At 43.9% G+C, this 19,185-nt stretch overlaps 2 protein-coding genes across 6 annotated transcripts; one reads left to right on the top strand and one right to left on the bottom strand.

Moving 5' to 3' along the window:
* The first annotated feature begins 1,061 nt into the window (after positions 1-1,061).
* Positions 1,062-16,773, top strand: brd8b (bromodomain containing 8b). Of its 5 annotated transcripts, none has more exons than XM_069696738.1 (19): positions 1,062-1,135; positions 1,906-2,002; positions 2,394-2,463; positions 2,594-2,643; positions 2,760-2,882; positions 2,969-3,049; positions 3,422-3,486; positions 4,024-4,190; positions 4,591-4,782; positions 5,262-5,394; positions 6,320-6,456; positions 7,423-7,861; positions 8,008-8,045; positions 8,136-8,335; positions 9,440-9,532; positions 10,082-10,150; positions 10,617-10,902; positions 12,884-12,928; positions 15,157-16,773. In XM_069696738.1, the coding sequence occupies exons 1-19, from the start codon at positions 1,117-1,119 to the stop codon at positions 15,214-15,216; spliced, it is 2,364 nt and encodes a 787-aa protein (XP_069552839.1). In that variant the 5' UTR covers positions 1,062-1,116; the 3' UTR covers positions 15,217-16,773. The 5 variants fall into 5 exon arrangements, with proteins under 5 accessions (XP_069552839.1, XP_069552840.1, XP_069552837.1 ...); XM_069696741.1 differs by having other exon boundaries at positions 1,089-1,833; XM_069696740.1 differs by having other exon boundaries at positions 1,089-1,851.
* A 289-nt stretch (positions 16,774-17,062) lies between these two features.
* Positions 17,063-18,575, bottom strand: LOC138619930 (DNA damage-inducible transcript 4-like protein). The gene is made up of 2 exons (XM_069696742.1): positions 18,278-18,575; positions 17,063-17,803 (listed from the first exon to the last, which is right to left on the bottom strand). The coding sequence occupies exons 1-2, from the start codon at positions 18,453-18,455 to the stop codon at positions 17,364-17,366; spliced, it is 618 nt and encodes a 205-aa protein (XP_069552843.1). The 5' UTR covers positions 18,456-18,575; the 3' UTR covers positions 17,063-17,363.
* Positions 18,576-19,185: the final 610 nt, after the last annotated feature.

Here is a 19,185-nt window from a genome sequence, read left to right as displayed (position 1 = left end):
AAATCAGAAAGAGGATTGAGGCTTGTCAAAAGCTTTGTGTTGAGCAGTCAGAAAACATATTTCCTCACACTTTATCCTCAGACTTTAATGACTGGACATCTAGTTTTTACTCTGCATGCTGGCTACTGTTGTGTGATGATCTCCATTAGTTAAACTACACTACAGTACCATGAATCTTGTATCGGGTACACTCGGTCTGCCCTGATCAGCACTCAGGTTTCACAGAACTCCAATTTTTGCTGCTCAGAAGACTTGTCCTGTAAATTGAAAGAATATGTAATGACTCATATTTTTTGCAGGCCTTACTTATGTACTACCTTAAAGCACAATTTACCTACTTTGTCACACATAATGTAAAATGTCAGAGGAGCTGTGGCACATTCAGAGACACAGGCCTCAGAGTGCAGAGTTGATCTCTTGAAATTTCAACAGAGCACTGGAACATCTGCATTCAGTATTTCTCCAGAAGATTTTGATCGTAATGTTATTCTGATAACCCGATTGTGACTGCTCTGAATTCACGAACAAGGCAGCGGTCAGGACCACAACAACTGTTTCTGTGCACTTTTAAAGACTAAAGGAGACATTTAATTTCAGCAAATACATGGATTCTGAAAATAATTAGACTATGTGTCTCTAAATGTGTTTTAAGGCAGAATAGATAAACAAATTGGGGGATACAATATACAAAAATATAATCTGAACAATTTGCAAAATTTGGAGTGTGTGTGTGTGTGTGTGTGAGTCTTGCCAAAAACTGGATGGGCTATTGCTGCCTGGAAAGACACAATGAGCAGCTGCTTCTCCTTTTTAATACTGAGAGAAGATACAGCCGCTCTGATCAGGTCCTATCAACTCTTTAGTGGCTTTAAACTTGAAAATGAAAAATAAACCTGAGGTCAAACAGAAGCCTTTAGGGGTTCAATTTAACACTGCACGGGCTCAAGCTGCTGCCAGATTTTAGCGCACTCACTGAAGTTTTTTTTTCTAAATCAACTGTTATTTTTTTTCGCTTTTCACTCAGTTCCGCTCCGTTTACTGTATTATGTGCACCACAGAAATCCGTCCGGCGGAAGTTGTGTCCACGGCCTTGTCAAAAAAAAAAAAAAAAAAGCAATGGCGAGCGGTATCGGCAGTGAGTATTATTTTCCAACTCTTTTTCGATTTTCTTCGTGATTTAGTGAAAACAACAACAGAAAACAAACAACAGACATCGTAGTTAACTGAGTCCAGCTGCCTGGTTGTTTGATAAAACGTTAAACGTTGTGTGGCTCAACAATGTTGATCAGAAGGCTAAGCTAACGCTGTTATTGTAATATTATGCGACTGTCTGTTGTTTACAGAGTTACAGGTTAAAACAATTCGAGCAGTTTCATGTGTTTTAATCTGTATTCAAAGTCCAGAAGAAATGAAGCGCGATGCTGTGATATTTTTCTCGGCGTCTTCTAAACACTGTACGAGCTAATATCAACAACATGGCTAACATTCATAAACAAGGAGCCTCTCTAAGTCATAGATGTCGATGCTGTGGTTGGATTTCATATTTATTCAAGTTGAACGACATCGTTCATCCTTTATACACCGTAAGGCTGATACCGGCCGTTACCGTAAACCATAACAAATTGTACCGGAAAAACAAAACATTGGACCCGAGATGACCCGCCGACAGAAAATGAGCGATAGATAAAAGATGGATTTACAAGCTTTGACTTTGTCTTTTGTTTTGTGAGTTGTGTACATTTGGACAAGTTGCTGTGATCGTCTCCGGGGTTGAATCAGTCACGTTTGGGCCGTAAAACACGGACTTCATTGAGCTCGAAGCAGCCAGCGGCGGTCAACAATGGCTTTTCGGTACATTTATTTAAATGGTCTGTACTTTATTTTTATTTTTATTTTTTTCCACAGAACACAAAATTGTGAACGTGGGTCCGACGGAGCCCTGGTCGGTCAGGGAGAAGCTGTGCCTGGCCTCCTCTGTGATGAGGAGTGGCGACCAAAACTGGTAAAATAAGAAACTTCTTTAAAATATACGCTCGACTGTGTTTATCTTTCACAAACAGGACAGTGGTTCAACAAAATATAAGCAGATCTCTGTCGTATCCAACATTCATACTATATGTAATTCTTTCAAAATGAGCAGTACAACAGCAGCACTGTTATATACGGTTTCCTTCTAGATTTTAGGGTTTGCCAACAGTACCATTTATTGCCCAAATGGACAAATCCTACTGTCCAGAGAAGATATCATAGCAGCCCAAATTTCTAAGGGAAGTTACAAATCTAAAGAAAGCAAATGCGTCAGCTGAAAAAGAATTAAATAAGACCTGAGGAATGACTTTTCAGGTTGTTTTCTCAGCTGGTGTGTTATTTCTGACGAGTCCCTTGTCTTCCAGGGTATCTGTGAGCAGAGCCATCAAGCCTTTCTCAGAGCCTGGTCGTCCACCTGACTGGTTCTCACAGAAGGTGAGCGAGCTGCAAACACTGACTTTATTTCATTTCTGTAAGTCAGCTGTCCTGCAAGAGTCTAACTGCCATTAGACTGAGCTCCTCTCAGTCCACATGCCATTAACATCTTTTTCTTTCTGTTTCTCAGCACTGTGCCTCACAATATTCTGAACTGCTCGAAGCCACAGAAGCACCAAAGTCAGTATTGCAACGCAAACACGCAGCTCTGTGCAAACATATAATATTGTTGTTGCTTTTGTTTTTTTCAACATGGGTAAGAACTGACTTAAAGTGTGCACGCTCTCTTGCTCCAGGCGTAAGCGTGGTGAGAAGGGCGAGGTGGTCGAGACCATTGAAGATGTCATCGTTCGTCGGTTGACCGCTGAGCGGATAGAGGAGCTGAAAAAACTACTGCGAGACACACAAGAGCAGTACAGGTACCTAAACACTTAAAAGGAAGACCTGTGAGGACTGTGACATAAGAGCTTCAACCCCACTCTGATGTTATTTTTTGTCCTTACAGGAAGTTGAAGAAGGAGGTGGATCTGATACAGATGGGACACATGGACTCCCAGCTGAAGGAGCTGTGGGCAGAGATCACACTGTGAGGCTCTTATCTGTTTCAAAGATTAGCATTTGGGTTCAGAAAATAAAATATCTCGCTAACTATTTGATGGATTGCAATGAAATTTGAAACACACATCCCTAGTCTCCAGAGGATAGGAGATAATAATTTAGGTAACCCCCTGATTCATGTAACTTCACCATGTGGTCAAAATCTAAACTCAACCTACTTTTTAGTTGATGATATCTCAAAAGCGAATGACCAGCTTTATCATCTTTAGCTATACATTTACATATTACATACATATACATATTATAGCCTGTTATTGGAGCCTTTCAGCCACAGTCTTGCCTCTCTCCTTTAAATCTGATCATATTGTCAGTCATTCAGTGTTTGTTTTTTCACCTGCAGAAAGAAGAAGCAGGATGAGGAAGAAGCAGAACAGAGGAGGAAAGCCACAGAAACGGCGTACCAAGGTAGGTTCAGCCTGTGAAGGTTTCTGTAGGAAATCCAAATATCTGGGATCATGTGTTTATTTATTGTAAACATTATACTTAGCTCAATGAACAGTGCTGCCATTGTCAGTCTCTGTATTTCACCTGGTTGCTGTGGAAAAGATTTAAAAGATGCATCAAATAATATCAAATCTTACTACATTTTTGTCATCATTTCTTTTTGCCAAGCAGAGATACAAATATACGATACATGTTATTTTACCAAGATAAACATTTCATACACTTCACAGTATTTTCAGTATTGTAGGGTTTTATGAAATTATTAAGAATATATATATATTATCTGGAACTACTAGAATTTTCTTTTCCCTCCTGGAATATTTTCTTTGCTTCATTGTTCAGACAAGCGGCTGTTTCTCTGATGTATTTGGGTTGGAAAGATGATACATCACATGATGCCTTGCTCACGAGTTCTGTGCCGCAGTTTCTTTTTCTAATTCCTTGAGCAGAGTTGGAGTATTGATTCCTTCTCTCTCCCCTCCTCTCTCTCCATCGTAGCTCGTCAGGCCATGAAAAACACACCCAAGCGTCTTCCCAGCGTGACCGTACGCTCCCCGCTGGGTGCCAGCCCCCCGACAGTGGAGTCTCAGGTCGACTCTTCGGTCTCCACGCCGCCCATGGATACGGGAGGTGTTGCCTCTGATGACACCACCACCCACTCAGTTGTAAGAACACAGGGTTTCACTTACAGACACTGGCAGTACCGAGAGGGAAATGGACTAAGTTAGCTTTTCTTCATTTAGCAAAAACATTTCCAGTCTTGTGCTAGAAAATGAATTTCCCAGAACGCATCAGTCGTCACAGTTCAGTTGAGGCTTCATTGCAATGGATTTGTGGATTTTTACAGAGACATGAGGATCTTATTATGTGTTACATTCCTCGGAGTGTGATTCAAATCATTTCTAGAATTGGAAACCAGCAGTGCCTTTACTGTGGACACAAAAACAACCTTTCTCTGGATTGTGTCATTATAAATCAATGGAGAACTATTATCTGACGTTATGTTGTACAGTAAAACGAAGTAGTGTTCCTACTCCTCTCACGGGTTCTGTGCTGCCTCTGCAGGCTCAGGGGGTCGGAGTGTTTCTACCAGCAACGGACCCCCCCGGTTCAGGGCCCAAAGATGGAGGACTGGCTGCTCTGGTCGATGACTCACCGCAGAAAAGGCTCCTGACCCAGAAATCCACACCTCCGCCCTCGCCTCTTCTGTCAGAGCTGCTGAAAAAAGGCAACCTCATCACAGCCAGCCCGCGCCTGGTGAGAAGATCATAACATCCAAAACTACAAGATAACTTGTGTCCTAGTTATATACTTAATAAGCACCAGCATATGGAGGGATACTGTAAACTTAAGCTGTAAAAGAGCATTTAAATGATCACTGTGAAGTACAAAAGATCAAAGGTCATCAAATGATGACTTTTTTTTTTTGAAAAGGTCAAAGGTCAACATCATGACATCATAGTATTTTGTAAAAACTCTTCTGTCCGTAATTAAACACCATAACTCAGAACAGAAGGGGAGACCACGACCAGTTTTCACATCTATGTCAGATACTGAATTGATGACACTCTGTTCACCTTGAAACGGATTCATTTCAATGTAATGATTCAAAGGCAACAAATTATTATTACAATATGCTAATGCAATGAATAGTATTTCCACAGTGGGTCTGGTTTCAAACCTGACTCTGGTGTTATTGTTATTGTTGTTGTTGTTGTTGTATGTGTTGGTGTCAGGTTGCAGAGGGAGACTCTGCTGGGAGCCTAACCAATGGAGTACAGACGGCCACAGCTGCTGCTGCTGCTGCTGCTGCTGCTGCTGCTGCTGCTGCTGCTGCTGCTTTACCGCCTGGTCATGAGGTCATTACAGGTAAAGACACTTGTATAACTGTTCCAGCAAGTAGCTACATCAGCACATTGTCTGCTATATAGAACATATTATTACACTGGTCTACCTCTCTCTCTCTCTCTCTCTCTCTCTCTCTCTCTATATATATATATATATATATATATATATATATATATATATATATATATTAATGCCTGGGACACAATGTCTTCCCTACATTTTTCCAAGTGTCAAAAGAACCCCTTTATCACAATGCAAGCTCAGAGGTCTTTTTTACACACACTGGACTGAGAGCGAGGGTAAACAAAAAACACCTGCCTGTGTTTTGGTTACAACTCCCCACATGTCGGACCATTATGAAAGAGAAAGTCATTGATTCAGTGTTAGGACCCGCAGCTGACAGGCTGGTGACACGCAGCAGGTGTGGATACACACACCCAGCCAATCCCCAGCTGAGCAGCGCGTCAAAGGCAACGCGCCCGCCGGCAGGCAGTGTGCTTTAGGCCTAAACATGCATAATACGGTAAATGGCTATTTTTAAAAAGCAAAATAACTTCATAATAAACAAGGCGTTGCAGTGAGCGAGTCATTTAGACGTAAACCATATTCTGTGCTCCCAGATCTGTTTCCGTCTGTGTGAACGTTGTTGCGTGTTTCTCTTTCATTTCCTGACATTTTTCTCCTGTCTGCTTCTGAATGAAGGAAAAAATGTCCCCCAAACTGTGTACCGCCAAGAAAACCCAAACAAACAAATTGTAGAGTGGTGTTACAGCTCCCCATGGCATGTTCTGAACTTAGTGTTGCTTTGTGAATTTTGTTTTCATCCATCCAACCGGCGCTTGTTTTGGATCACTTTTGTGGCGCACAGAAGATGATAATTCTGGGTCCAAACATAGAAATCACTCGGACCGTTTTTGTTTGTGTGCTTCTGTTATTTACTTTGCAGAGGCTGAAGCTGCAGTGAAGGCAGAGCTCGGTGAGGAGACGGGGTTAGTGGAAGAGGATCTCGTAGCGGTGTCTTACATGGGAGACGAACTGGACCTGGAGACAGTGGGAGACATCATCGCCATCATAGAGGAGAAGGTCTGTAAGGGCTTTAATGTGTTAAGTGCCGTGTTGTGATTTGGCGCTATATAAATAAAATTGAATTGAATTGAAGGTACATACGATGGGTGTTAGAAAATATCAATACATTTTAGATGCAACGGTTTTTGATACTGTTATCGATTCACCAGAAGACAAATTTATAATTTGTTGGTTAACATTCAAAGATTCATGGCAGACAGTAAATCATTTTGTGCTGTTTTAACCTCCAATCAACTATACAGTAGTGTTGTAATCTCCCTTCAGCCAGTTGACTCTTCCGGTTCAACTTAACATAAACTGAGACAGGAAGTAGCGTCTCCTAAAATTTGATGAACAAAATTGCAGTATATCGCCTCGATTACGGTATTTCTATATATTTAATCATAACCCCGGTATTGTGATACGTATCGTATCGCCAGAGTTTTGTCAATACACAGTCCTTGTACATACTGTGTGGATATGGAGGGAATATTTCACACTTAGCTGGTTATAATGGACACAAAATAATCCACAGAAAAGAAATGACCAGTATTTGACAGAGTGTTTTAATGACTGGTTGGTGGTTTACAGCTGTAAACCATTTATCTTAGTTGTTGTTTATCACAGCAGCACTTATTTGTGTACTGATCACAACCTGTTTTGTGTCCTTGGGTGTTTTTCTTCCTTGCTTATATTGATTAGTATGAACTTATCAATCAATGTTGTTGGTTCTTTATCATTTGCTTTAATTGTGTTAGAAGTGATTCACACACAACAATGGACCTGCTGTCGTCCAATGTGTAGAAAAAGACCCCTAAATACAACATTACATCATTTATATATAGGCCAGTTGTGTGTGTGTGTGTGTGTGTGTGTGTGTGTGTGTGTGTGTGTGTGTGTGTGTGTGTGTGTGTGTGTGTGTGTGTGTGTGTGTGGTCACTTTTCAACACATAATGATTTGTCTGTCTCCGTCCATCCTCCCAGGTCGATGACTCTGTGGAGGCTTTGGATGCAGCTGCAGTGGAAGCAGCTCTCTCTCTGTGTGAAGAGGCGGTTTCCGAAGGTCACACCCTCCCGGGCCCCTGGGAGACCCAGGAGCTGAAAGCTTCAGACTCCACACCCACAGTCCAGGACTCGGACCCCACACAGGAACCTCAGGGTGTGGCCACAATGTCGGCCCCGACCCCTGCCTGCCTGGAGACACAGAGTCAGCCAGATGCTAAAAGAGAAGAACAGCTGAAGGGAAACTGTGAGGGTCCTGAGGTGACAGGAAGTGATGTCACCTCATCTGTCGCCTCTGATGACGGTGCAACAGGAAGTGAGGTTACAGAAGAGGGGCCCGCAGTGAAGGAGCCCACTGAAGTCACAGTGAAGAGTGAAGGAGAGGAGTGGAGCCAGCCTGAACCCAACCCACCTTGCCTAGGTGGGAAGCACACAGATGTGTTGACACTCACACACACACACTCACACACACTCACACACACACACACTCACACGCACTCACACACACTCACACAGGAATAATGCTCACACGATTATGTTTTCTATTTTCCCTTTTCCGTCCCACAGACTCCGAGGACAGCTCTGTCTCGGGGAAAGAGTCCAAGGTAACACGCGTTAGAGTGTCTGCACATATGGACATTATTTATAAGAAACAAAACAGTCGTCTTACTCTGTTTGTGTGCCGTTGAATCCAGGAGGTGAAGGAGGAGGAGGCGGGGAGTGAAGGGGACCCTGAAGAGGGGATGGAGCTGAAGGAGGAGTGTGGGGAGGGGGAGGGTCCCTATCTGTCGGAGGTGGAGCGAGCAGCTAGCGAGAGTGAAGACGGATACGGCCCGCCCTCCCAGCGCTACACCGCTGATTCACTGGCCAGCAGCCCGGCGTCTTCTTCCCAACTGTAGGTGTCTGGGTGTTCATGCTTGTACAAACCGCTGCCATAAGATCCATGCGAGTGTTGTGTACTTCTCCAAATCCAGTCCAAAAGTCCAGAGACTGCTCCTGCTGCGCGTGATCAGAGCGCAGCACTGTGGAGGAGCAATCACCGTCCTGGGAAAGTTTTCCAAGTTATTTGATCAACATCAGCGTCCGAGTTACACACGTGTTTTTGTGGGCATTTGCGATGTCAACATGGACCTAAAACCTGAGCAGGAAGCTCACCTCAAATTCTGTGTTAGATTTTGGGCATCAGAAAGAAGTCGTAGGAAGCTAAATGCGGTGAGCAGGGCCGGTGGGGAGCCACGATTGTGTTGTGTTGTGCGAGTTGTCGGTGTACTTTGAGCGCATGCGTGAGCTGCCTTCACGCCACAATGCGTTTCCCCTCCGACGTCTCGGTACTCGGTGTTGACAGTGTGACCCCAGAGGACGAATTCACAGTGCTCAACCTGTGAATGGCAAAGAAATCCCACCTGTCGTCCGGCTCATTGCTTCGTCGCCGTACGCGTTGTGAATCATTTAAAGGGTCTCTGTTCTCATTTTCCCGAGGACGACGACACAATATGCGATGTGCACTGTTGCTGAAATCCATGTTGACGTTACAAATGCGCCCGGACCGGTGGTCACAAAAATCGGTGTGAGTCAGGTGCTGATGTTGATCGAGTGTCCTAACTTGGAACACTTACTCATGATGTTTCCAATGCAACAGGAACAGACGCCGTACTTTTTCATCCCCCCTCGTATTTAATGGGCAAGTGGAAGCAGGAGGCCGTGTGAATTCAGGACTTGGACCTGAAATAACTCCTGTCCTTATTGCAGCCAAACATTTTCGGGGAAATGTTGCATTAAAACTGGATAAAGCTTAGCTGTCATGAATATTCACGTCATGACCTCTGAATCAGATTAGGACTCCATTTCTCTGAGAGCAGCAGTTTTTGGCAACAGACCTAAAACGTCGAACAGCGAGTGCTTTTGTCTCTGCCACTTACCTTCTGATTTCTGTCTCCACTTCCTGCGGACGTTCCTCTCTTCTCTCCCACTCTGCCCCGACTTCCTCTCTCTGGATCAGCTCTACGTGCGGTGAGGACCAGGAGGCCGTGCAGGCCCAGAAGATCTGGAAGAAATCCATCATGCTGGTGTGGAGAGCTGCAGCCAACCACAGGTGGAGCCTCTCAGCACACTTCAACAATGAACACCATCAAATCTGTTTTTCACAAAACACTTGAGCAACACTTTGCAATCGATCTCAGTTACACAACCATCTAGATTGTATGGAGCTGCTGTCATCAAAGGGCAGGTGGCTGCTTGTCTAACAAAGAACGATTAATATTCGTATTTACAACCCCGTTTCTGAAAATGTTGGCACGCTGTGTAAAATGCAAATAAAAACAGAATGCGATGATTTGCAAATCTTATAAAGCCACATATAATTGCAAATAGACCCAAGATAACATATCATATGTTGACACTGAGAAATTTCATTGTTTTATAAAAAAAAAAAAAAAAAGTGCTTATTTTGAATTTGATGCCAGCAACACGTCTCAATAAAAACATTCTTGTCCAAAACGTAGTTGTTTGTTTTAAGATGCATTCATTAGTTCACTGATGACAAACATGGTGCCGTTGGAACAAAAGCGCTGCAGGGAGATCTTTCTGCAGCCGTTGAGAGGAATCAGCTGTTTTACTTCTGCTCATGTTCTGTGTCTCTCAGGTATGCCAGCGTCTTCCTGCAGCCTGTGTCAGATGACATCGCCCCCGGTTACCACAGCATTGTGCACAGGTCAGAACACGCACACGCGCGCGCGCGCACACACACACACACACACACACACACACACACACACACACACACACACACACACACACACACACACGCACGCAGTTAAGTTTTCAGTCGTATGTTTGCACACAGATTGAACGAGGACTTCAGTCTGATACAGGCTGTTGAATTATCACACCAAAACAAACCTGGAATAAAGATGCTGCTGACTCGATTAAATAACTTTGTGGTCTTTTGCAAATTGACCAGTGTGTTGTGTAAGCTCTACGGGGTTTGTACCTGAACACAACCAATACTTTCTTGTCAGGGCAGGAACTCCAAAGTGCCTTCATACATTATTTACACACCAACATTCTCCTTGACAGCTGATAGTGATAACACGTTGTTACAGAGTGTTAGATGCAGTCGATAGTTTATAGACGTAAAACTTTAGTAAATACATCCCCCTCTGCCGCCCTGCTTGCAGACCCATGGACCTGTCGGCCATAAAGAAGAACATAGAGTCCGGTGTGATCCGCACCACGGCCGAGTTCCAGCGCGACATCATGCTCATGTTCCAGAACGCCGTCATGTACAACTCGTCGGACCACGACGTGTACCACATGGCGCTGGAGATGCAGCGCGACGTCCTGGAGCACGTCCAGCAGTTCCTGGCCACGCAGCTCATCATGCAGACGTCGGAGAGCGCCATCTCAGCCAAGAGCCTCCGCGGCAGGGAGGGCACCCGTAAGCCGGGAGAGCCGGCTGAGAAGGTGGGTTGGGCGGCGCTTTCCTGACACGTCAGACCAGTCTGATTTTGATGAAACGCAGTGATTTATCAAAATCGAAACAAAGCCTCCAAATCCTAAACTTCCACTGTTCTTGTTCTGAAACTAAACTGTCAACTTTTGTATCTTTAGTGTTGTGGCTTCTGATTAGCTGGGACAACGTCCACATTTTTAAGTCTTCCAGGTGTCGTGAGTCGTACGAGCTCGGCAAACTTCCCGCAAACAACAGCTCTGCTCAACAGAGGTGTTTAAATGGAACTGGTGAGCTCGTGGTTATAACGTGGGTCGGTCGTGTGCGCCGTATGCTTGGCGTTAAAGTGGTTAAGTCGTAAAAACACAGTTGCTGGGCAACAGCATCATAAACGGCATCTAGAAGCCACGAAGGCTAACGATTTGGAAAGCTAACAGGAAATGCACCGAGAGAAGAGGAGGCTGGAGGGAAGATCAACATTTTCTTCAGACGGAGGCTGTTATCCAAGTTTAACTCTTCATGAATAAAATAACAATATATCAGCTTAAATGACAAAAATGAATGTCAATGGGCTCCGACATTTCTGTAAACTTCAGCAAACGCTTCCAGCTGGTGAACTCGAGCCTTAAAGAAAATGTTGGGTTCTGTCATATCAAACTGAAAATACATGAAGTATGAAAGAGAAAACCCTGACATGGTAGCAAATCTCTAGTCTCGTCAAATCTTTTGGAAATGTCAGTTATGGTTTGTGAATGTGGACAAACATTCAGAAATTTAGAAACATAGTTCTCATATCTGTCTCTGAGCTCCCAAACAAACACACCGAAGCACCCGGCCGACGCTCCAGTCGTCTTGATTGACCGTGATGGCGGACCTTTAGGTTCTTCGACCTTTTATGTTGGAATTATTGTTGACAGATTAATAACACTGGATGTTACAGATTTCGGGCCTTTGAATTGACTTGGCCGTCTTTAAACACGGTTTCTTGCTGTATCACTTGTCGACGAGCGTGCCAGTTTCTCCCGGGCTTGGCACTGATGTTACGTCCTGCATTTGCACTCCGATGAGCATCATACAAGTCGGACGTGAAGCCGTTGATATTTAACGCTGTCGGTTCTCCTCGCTGTGACGTGCTGCAGTGGGAGAACTCTTGATGTCGACTTCCCAGCTGACTGCTGCATGCTGGCTGCACCTCTCCTCACTAACGCCTGTCTGTCTGCACCTGCCTGTCACTGACTCCTGTGCTGGTCTACCCCTGTCTGTCTGCCTGTCTGTCTGTCTGTCTGTCTGCCTGTCTGCCTGTCTGTCTGTCTGTCTGCACATGTCCACAGTGAACTTTTTTTTATTTGATTTTGTGTGTTACTTTCTTTTAATTGTACGAATGTATGAGTCTTGAGTGTGTGTCTAACAGGTTCGCCGTCACTCATGGTATTTTCGACGTGTCGTTGAGTTTAGAAACGTGCGGACAGGAAATATCAGACAACTTCCAGCGGTTTTCTTGAGAAGTCCAGAACTGTGGTTGAATTTTGCAAATAGTTTTCTTGACTGAGTATATAATATGAAAATATATTACCACAAATATATATGATGTTTTTTTGTTTTTTTATCTTTGTTCAGCGGTTTCTATGCAGCAAACTCAGCAGGGGCTGAAATGAAACTTTAATAAGCTGAAGAAAACAAAACCAAAAACGAAGTAGCTCATGGAAGAGCTGCGACTGAATAAGTTACATGTTTTATGGCAGCCATGATGGGAGCTTTAGTGGAGCACTTGTTGAGCAGTCCTAAAGACATGCGTGTGCGTGTCTTCATGTGACTGTGAGCGTGTTTGTGTGTGTCGTGCTGAACTCCAGTGGACGCCGTCCCTCAGCGTCCCTCAGCGTGTGTGTCTGTCTGTGTGTGTTGAGTGTTTGACGCAGACTTGTATGAAACTTGCTTTCTCACGCACGTGTGTGTGTTTTCTTTCTCTTTCTCACTCCGATGTTTGTCCTCCTACAGGACAGTGTCCCAATGGCCTCTCCTGCTTTCCTTCTCTCTCTCTTTGTAAGTATTCAGGTTCTCGCTCAGATTTCACCAGAACCGGGCCACGCTCCGCACACGCTTGTATCAACGCCAACACACACATCTACAACGTGACACTCTCAGTACACATCTGTCATCTCTGATCTCATTTCTTTCTCTATGTTCATTTCTACTTGAGTGTCATCAAGACAAACAAAAAAGTTCTAAAAATAAAAGTAGTAAGAATTTGAGTCATAATAAATGCCTTTAAGAAATTCCCACAATTATTGGTGTTAATGATTTCTAATGAATTCTTAATTTTCTTTTATTCTTTGCTATCTTGGCCAAGTCTGCCTTGAACATGTGATTTTAATCTCGAGGGATTTCCTGGTTGAATAAAAATAGAAATTAAGAGCAATGATAAATTACCTGCAAATATACCTGCATTTAAAAAAATAAATAAAAAACAACCTAAGTAAAGTCAGTCGTTTTTTTTTAAACTTTTTACAAAAGAATGATAACATTTTTTAGGAGTACAGCTAAACCAATAAATCAGCCAGTACTATACTGTATATCAGTGGTTCTCAACGGGTGGGTTGCAACCTAAACATGGGTCGCCGGTCCATTTGGTGGGTTTGTAGACGTGTGCATGAGAAAATACTACATTTGGGGGAAAAGTCAAACTTTTCTTTTGAAGTCAACAAAATTTCTGCTGCTGCAGGAATTCTTTGAAGGATACACATTCTCCCATGATGCAGTGCAGTAGTCGTTTGCTGCCGCTGTTGTCAAGACAATAACGACCAAAATTAACATCGTCACATCAGTCGTTAGCTCTCATTCAAGCACTTGTAAAAAAAAAATTTGAATTTGGTTGTTTGACTTTATTTACTTCAAGATAAGTCTGACTTTTTTTCACATTTCATACAGTTTCATGTCGATTCTTGAAACATCTGCAGGTTAGACTTGATTGAAAAGCACATCCTCCTGTAGTTCAAGCTGAGTCAGCCTTTATATTTCATTGGGTTTTCAGCTTCAGTTGCACTTTCGATGCACTTTTTTAGTTAATGTCATGCTTTTAACACTGCATGACGGCATTGTGTTTTACTGAACTATTTTGTAAGAAATATATTTATGTGACTCAAAAATGTTGATTGTGACTTAATGACCAAGGAAAAATGTGGCTCTTAGGCCAGACCAGGTGAGAACCACTGCTGAGTATCAGCTGATATTATTAACCGAGCCACAGTCCCTTAAAACCAGCGAGAAGAGCTCCGACAAAAACAGACATCTTTCATATGAACCGAGTAAAAATGTTCTTTGTCTGACTCACTCTATGAATTAAGATCCGAAAGCAGTTTTTATGAACTGAAAAAAGAGATCAGGGTTTTGTTTTGTCTCGGGTTTGACTCGCTTTCAGTCAAAAGATACAACTTCTTTGTTTTCTGCAGCGTTTCTTTGTTTTTCCTCTTTATGAGGATGCAGGTTTTGTAACAGTTGTGATGGATGATGGACGATGTGTTGCTCCAAACACGGTGGTATGAAACTCGTGTCAAGGGATGAAGTAACAGACAGACGCCATCAGTCCCAGCTGAGTGAAGAGTGAAAGGCCCTCCTTCTCTCTCCCTCACTCTCCTTCACAGTTTCTTACACTCACACACACACACACACACACACACACACACACACACACACACACACACACACACACACACACACACACACACACACACACTGAACACACTGTCTGTGTCACCCTCATAAACTTTTAAGTTCTGTTTGCACACAATATTTACACTACACACACACACACACACACACACACACACACACACACACACACACACACACACACACACACACACACACACACACACACACACACACACAGAGGTAACCTGTCATCACCCAAGCCTCCGTCGACCTTCGGTTAATGACCCCATGCCGGTTTCCTGTGTTTTTCTGTTCCCGTGTGATCGTTCATGTCTCTGCATGTTCTAATTTCTTTTCTCCTTCTTTTCCTTTGAAATCTCCCTCGTTTCGTTCATCATTACGTTCTTTTTTTTCCGTCCTTCATTTGGGGAGGAAGCCTTCCGAGGTGGACTGTGCTGTGTTTTTGTGCGGAGCTCAATCACACGAGGAGGCCCGCCACAGGGCCTCCCTGCACTCTGTCCAGCTGACCTCTGACCTCTACACATTCATGTTAAATATGTCTCCCGCTCTCTCGCTCTCTCTTCCTCCCCCGTTTGTCCTCACCTGTCTCTCTGCCGCAGGACGGAGGCACCAGGGGCCGCCGGAGCGCCATGGAGGCCGACCTGAAGATGAAGAAATAGACTGATGTCGGAGAACAAGTCACTCATGGAGGGACAGAAGTTGGACCTGGTTGCTCGCTGGTCACGTTGGAGAGGACTGTGCAGCCTCTGTGTGCCTGGTTTGTGTGTTTGTATATACACACTTATTCATCTGTACTTTGGCGTAGACGAGGGTGGATGTGGATGTCTGTCGGTGTGTCTGAGAGCTGCAGAGTTTCCTCTTCTCCCGTTCATAAGGTTAATGCGCAGCATCGTGGGATTTCACTCCAGAACAAAACAAAGCCAGTGCGCCGCTTTCTACGACGATCATTTCACCAGTGAGGTTTGTAGGTCAACGTTTCCCCTGCTGAGACCTTTGTGGAAAGAGAAGAAGAACATTTTCACCAGCAAAAGTTAGTTTTGGATCAAATGATGAAGGGCGGGAAGGAGTTCTTCTTGCCAGATTTGATCATGGTGAATCACGGATACGTTGACTCTCGTCGACTGATTGACGGATCTGTCTGTTTAATGTGTCCTGCACCAGATTGTGCCCGGCCCAAGACATTAGACGGCAACAACAACAACAACAACAAAGAAGGCCACATGAAAAATCCCAATGTACAGTTCCACAAATGGAAGAGTAGCCTTACTAGTACTGCATGTTGGGCTGGCACCAAACAGAACCAGGAAATTACCAGATTGATCACTGCTAAAATGTTACAGGAAGATTCGCTTCATGTTTAGAGCTTGTTTTTCTTTTCTATTAGTTTAACATGGATCTTTCCAAATTAAGAAAATCTGATGGTGTCACTAAACTGGCGGTTTGTATCTTCTGTGTTTGGATCAGAAATCTCCAGTCTGTTGGTGGATGCGGAGCAGTGCATGTTGTAGCCCATTGAGTTGTACACACTTTACATTTCTACTGACCTTCTTCCTAGAGAGGCTTTAGACCGAGGACACTATGATTATAGATTTCATATTAACCTGCCAGCATACAGACATGAAACCTACTGGAGATGTAATCCATCACTGTAGACACGTTGTCTCTGGTTACATTAACAGTGTGTGGGAGGGAAACAAGACTCCTTCATCTCAGTCGTCAGCGTGTCCTTGAACGCACCGGCAGGCACAGCTTTCACAGCAGAAAAACAGTGGTTGCCCGGAGCAGCTGTGCCACTGCGTGCCTGTGATAATGTAACTTTGATGAATTACCTTGACCTTCAATAAATGTCACACCTCTTTTCATGGTTCAGGGAAATAAACTGAGGCCCGCAGCTGCGCTTGAAGGTCGGAGACCAATCTAAAATAGGAAATGGTAAGGTAAAAAACACGTGTCAATTAATGGACTTAAACATGGGATGCAGAGTTTGTTGTTGCTGAAATAGTCCCGATTCATCACTACTCGTCTCTTACAGTAGGATGTAGCCAGTGTGTGCTATGTAGATAGCATATGAAACGTTTGTGATGTGCGTTAGGTGGAAGTACAAATTATGTTTTGTACCCGAGATGGACCATGTAGTGTTGTGTTTGGGTAGCTGAGACATGTATCATGTGTTCTGTTGTACATTTGTTAAATATAGATTTGATCTAAACGCAGAACCGAGTTGCTTCTTTGCCGTAGTTTGATCACTTTAAAGTCTCGGGAGGAGATTTAACATACAAGTTGACCACCAGCACTCTTGGTACTCAAGTCAACAACTGCATTCAGTGTCACCAGCGGTGCTTTCAGTAATTATCTGGCATATGAAAGCTGCTGTAATTTTCCTTTACCCTGTAAAACTCAAGATATGTGAACTAAAATTTGCTTTAATTATCGACAACAGCAGCTTGAGCGCTGAGACTGCAAGTAAAGTTTGAAACTTCAACATGCAAACGCAGGACACAGATGTAGCGTAAAAATGTTTTTATTTTACAATTGTTAAATAATAAAAAAAGCAGCACACCTCAGGAGTGAGACCTGCCCATTCCTGGAATGAATTTGTCATGTTTACAGTGTATACTAATAACATTCAACCATCCTGTGCAAAATACTGTGTTAACAGACTATAGTGTAGAAAACACCTCAAAGCAAGACATTCAGAAATGAAGCACAGAATAGTCGACCTTCTTGGAGTTGAAAATATAAAGAAACTTGAACACACACACACAAACAAAGAGGTGCAACAGGTTCACATTGCGGACTTCAACCTCTAGATGAAGTCATGAATGACGGGACTGGCGGAGGAGTAGAGCTTCCTCTTCACCAGCCGGTACTCCGGCCTCAGCTTCAGCACCGTGTTGGTCTTGAAGATGTGCTTGAGTGGCGGCCAGCCGTCGTCCTTATCAGCCCTGAAGACCACAGACAGTTCAAAGGTCGGGGTGACGGTGGGGAAGATTCTCCCCACAGATTTCAGACCGTCTTTGCACTCCACGAAGAGCTTGATGGAGGCGCCGCGCAGCCCGCAGGGCTCGTCGGCAGAGGTGCGCACCACGTCCTGGCCCACCCTGGTGGTCATGAGGTGAGGCAGCAGCAGCACCTGGCAGTGGAGGATGGAGGCCTTGGCTTCTGTCAGGCAGCGCTCGAGCTGCTGGGTCACATCCTGCCGAAGGAGCTGCTGTTCGTGCTCCAAACCGGCATCCAACTTCGAAACTGTAAAGAACCCAAGAGCGCTGTTAGAGATCCACACTGACGGCCGCAGTCATGTCGCGCCAGTGTGTTCTTCTACTCTGTCACAGCCTTAAAATGTTCCCCTCATTTTCTAGCATGTGATAAATGTCTTGTAAAGCTGCACTTGAATACTGAAAGAGCCATCAGCGGCGAACAGCTCGGCATGTAATCAGCTGATCCAAGAGCGCAGTCAGTTGCGTCAGACACGTCACCATCGCGCAGATTTCCAATGAACCCTCCTTCAGCTGAGTTATAAAGTCACAGCTCCTTCGTTATCTTTGTAGTTACTTTTAAAAATGACGCTTGGATATTTAAATATAGTTCGTTTAATAGTTCTGTAGGTAACTCGGTTAAGTAGAAAGAATCCGGACACTGACTGATTTAATAAACATCCGTTTACCGTATCTTATTGTGTATCATTAACACAAACTATATTTAACCTTTTAAACAACTTACAGTGCGAGTTGTCTTCTCTGTCCTCGCAGCTCTCGACGCTCCCCCGCCGGGCAGAGCTCGTCTCTCGGCCCGGGGATGTCCGCTGGAACAAGTAGTTTCCTATCATCTCTCCGACGCTGTCTTCCTCCGACAGGACGGCCAGTCCGTGTCCACAGAGCAGCGCCGAGGTGAACATCATCCTGATTCTTGTTTGTGAAGCTCCGGTGTCTCCTCCGAGCGTTTCGTCCGTGTTTTCTCCATGTAGTTAGTCAGCTGAGGTGAGCGGCCGCGGAGGGGAGAGAGCAGCTTTATAGCGGAGGTGAGCTTCAGTTGCATCAGCTGAGCGCTCAGGCGTGTGGGCGGGGCCAGACACACGTGTCGGCGATGGGCGTGGCTAAGCGACTCAGTCGAGAAAGTTCCTGACTAATCTCACGCAACGTGCCTTGACATTGCAGCGCATTCACGTGTTGTCAACAGTATGTACACTTGATGGTATACACACACAACTCAAATATAACAGTACTCCTAGTACTTTTATACTTGTAGTTTTTACTTATTTCTTTCAATACAATCATTTGTATTGTGAATATAACCAAGAAGGGCATTTACTCAAGTACATTGTGCTCCATACATCTTACAGGGAAACATTTTACTACATTAAACCAGTCTGATTGGTGTAGTTATATTTTTACATTACACCATGCTTGTTTTTGATAGTGAACTAAAAATCGAACCTTCAACTGAATGTGTAATAAAGTTTATTTAACGACCAAATGTGTGTTGAATTGGATGGCACTATTTTTTTGTTTTTATTGAAAGAAATACATAATTATTGAAAATAATAGGAATGGCTGTGAGCACTTTTCATAATGGAACCATAATATAATCCAAAGAGTGGTTTCGAGCTGGAGTGAGCTGAAAATGTTAAA

This window comes from Brachyistius frenatus, unplaced genomic scaffold (assembly GCF_029030835.1).
Source record: "Brachyistius frenatus isolate BFR_SWC_R1_liver_20210118 unplaced genomic scaffold, ASM2903083v1 Contig_22, whole genome shotgun sequence".
Taxonomy (NCBI): Eukaryota; Metazoa; Chordata; class Actinopteri; family Embiotocidae; genus Brachyistius; species Brachyistius frenatus.
Note: the sequence above shows the minus strand (reverse complement) of the source record. Positions and strands in the feature narration are given on the sequence as shown.

Bases quoted from the DNA above. Each gene is read 5' to 3' on its own strand.
- brd8b (XM_069696736.1), top strand. The intron at 9,533-10,081 runs GTGGAGCCTCTC...TGTGTCTCTCAG, and splicing joins AGAGCTGCAGCCAACCACAG to GTATGCCAGCGTCTTCCTGC. The intron at 10,151-10,616 runs GTCAGAACACGC...CCCTGCTTGCAG, and splicing joins TACCACAGCATTGTGCACAG to ACCCATGGACCTGTCGGCCA.
- LOC138619930 (XM_069696742.1), bottom strand. From the start codon at position 18,455: ATGATGTTCACCTCGGCGCTGCTCTGTGGACACGGACTGGCCGTCCTG. The intron at 17,804-18,277 runs GTAAGTTGTTTA...GGTTCTTTACAG, and splicing joins CAGAGAAGACAACTCGCACT to TTTCGAAGTTGGATGCCGGT.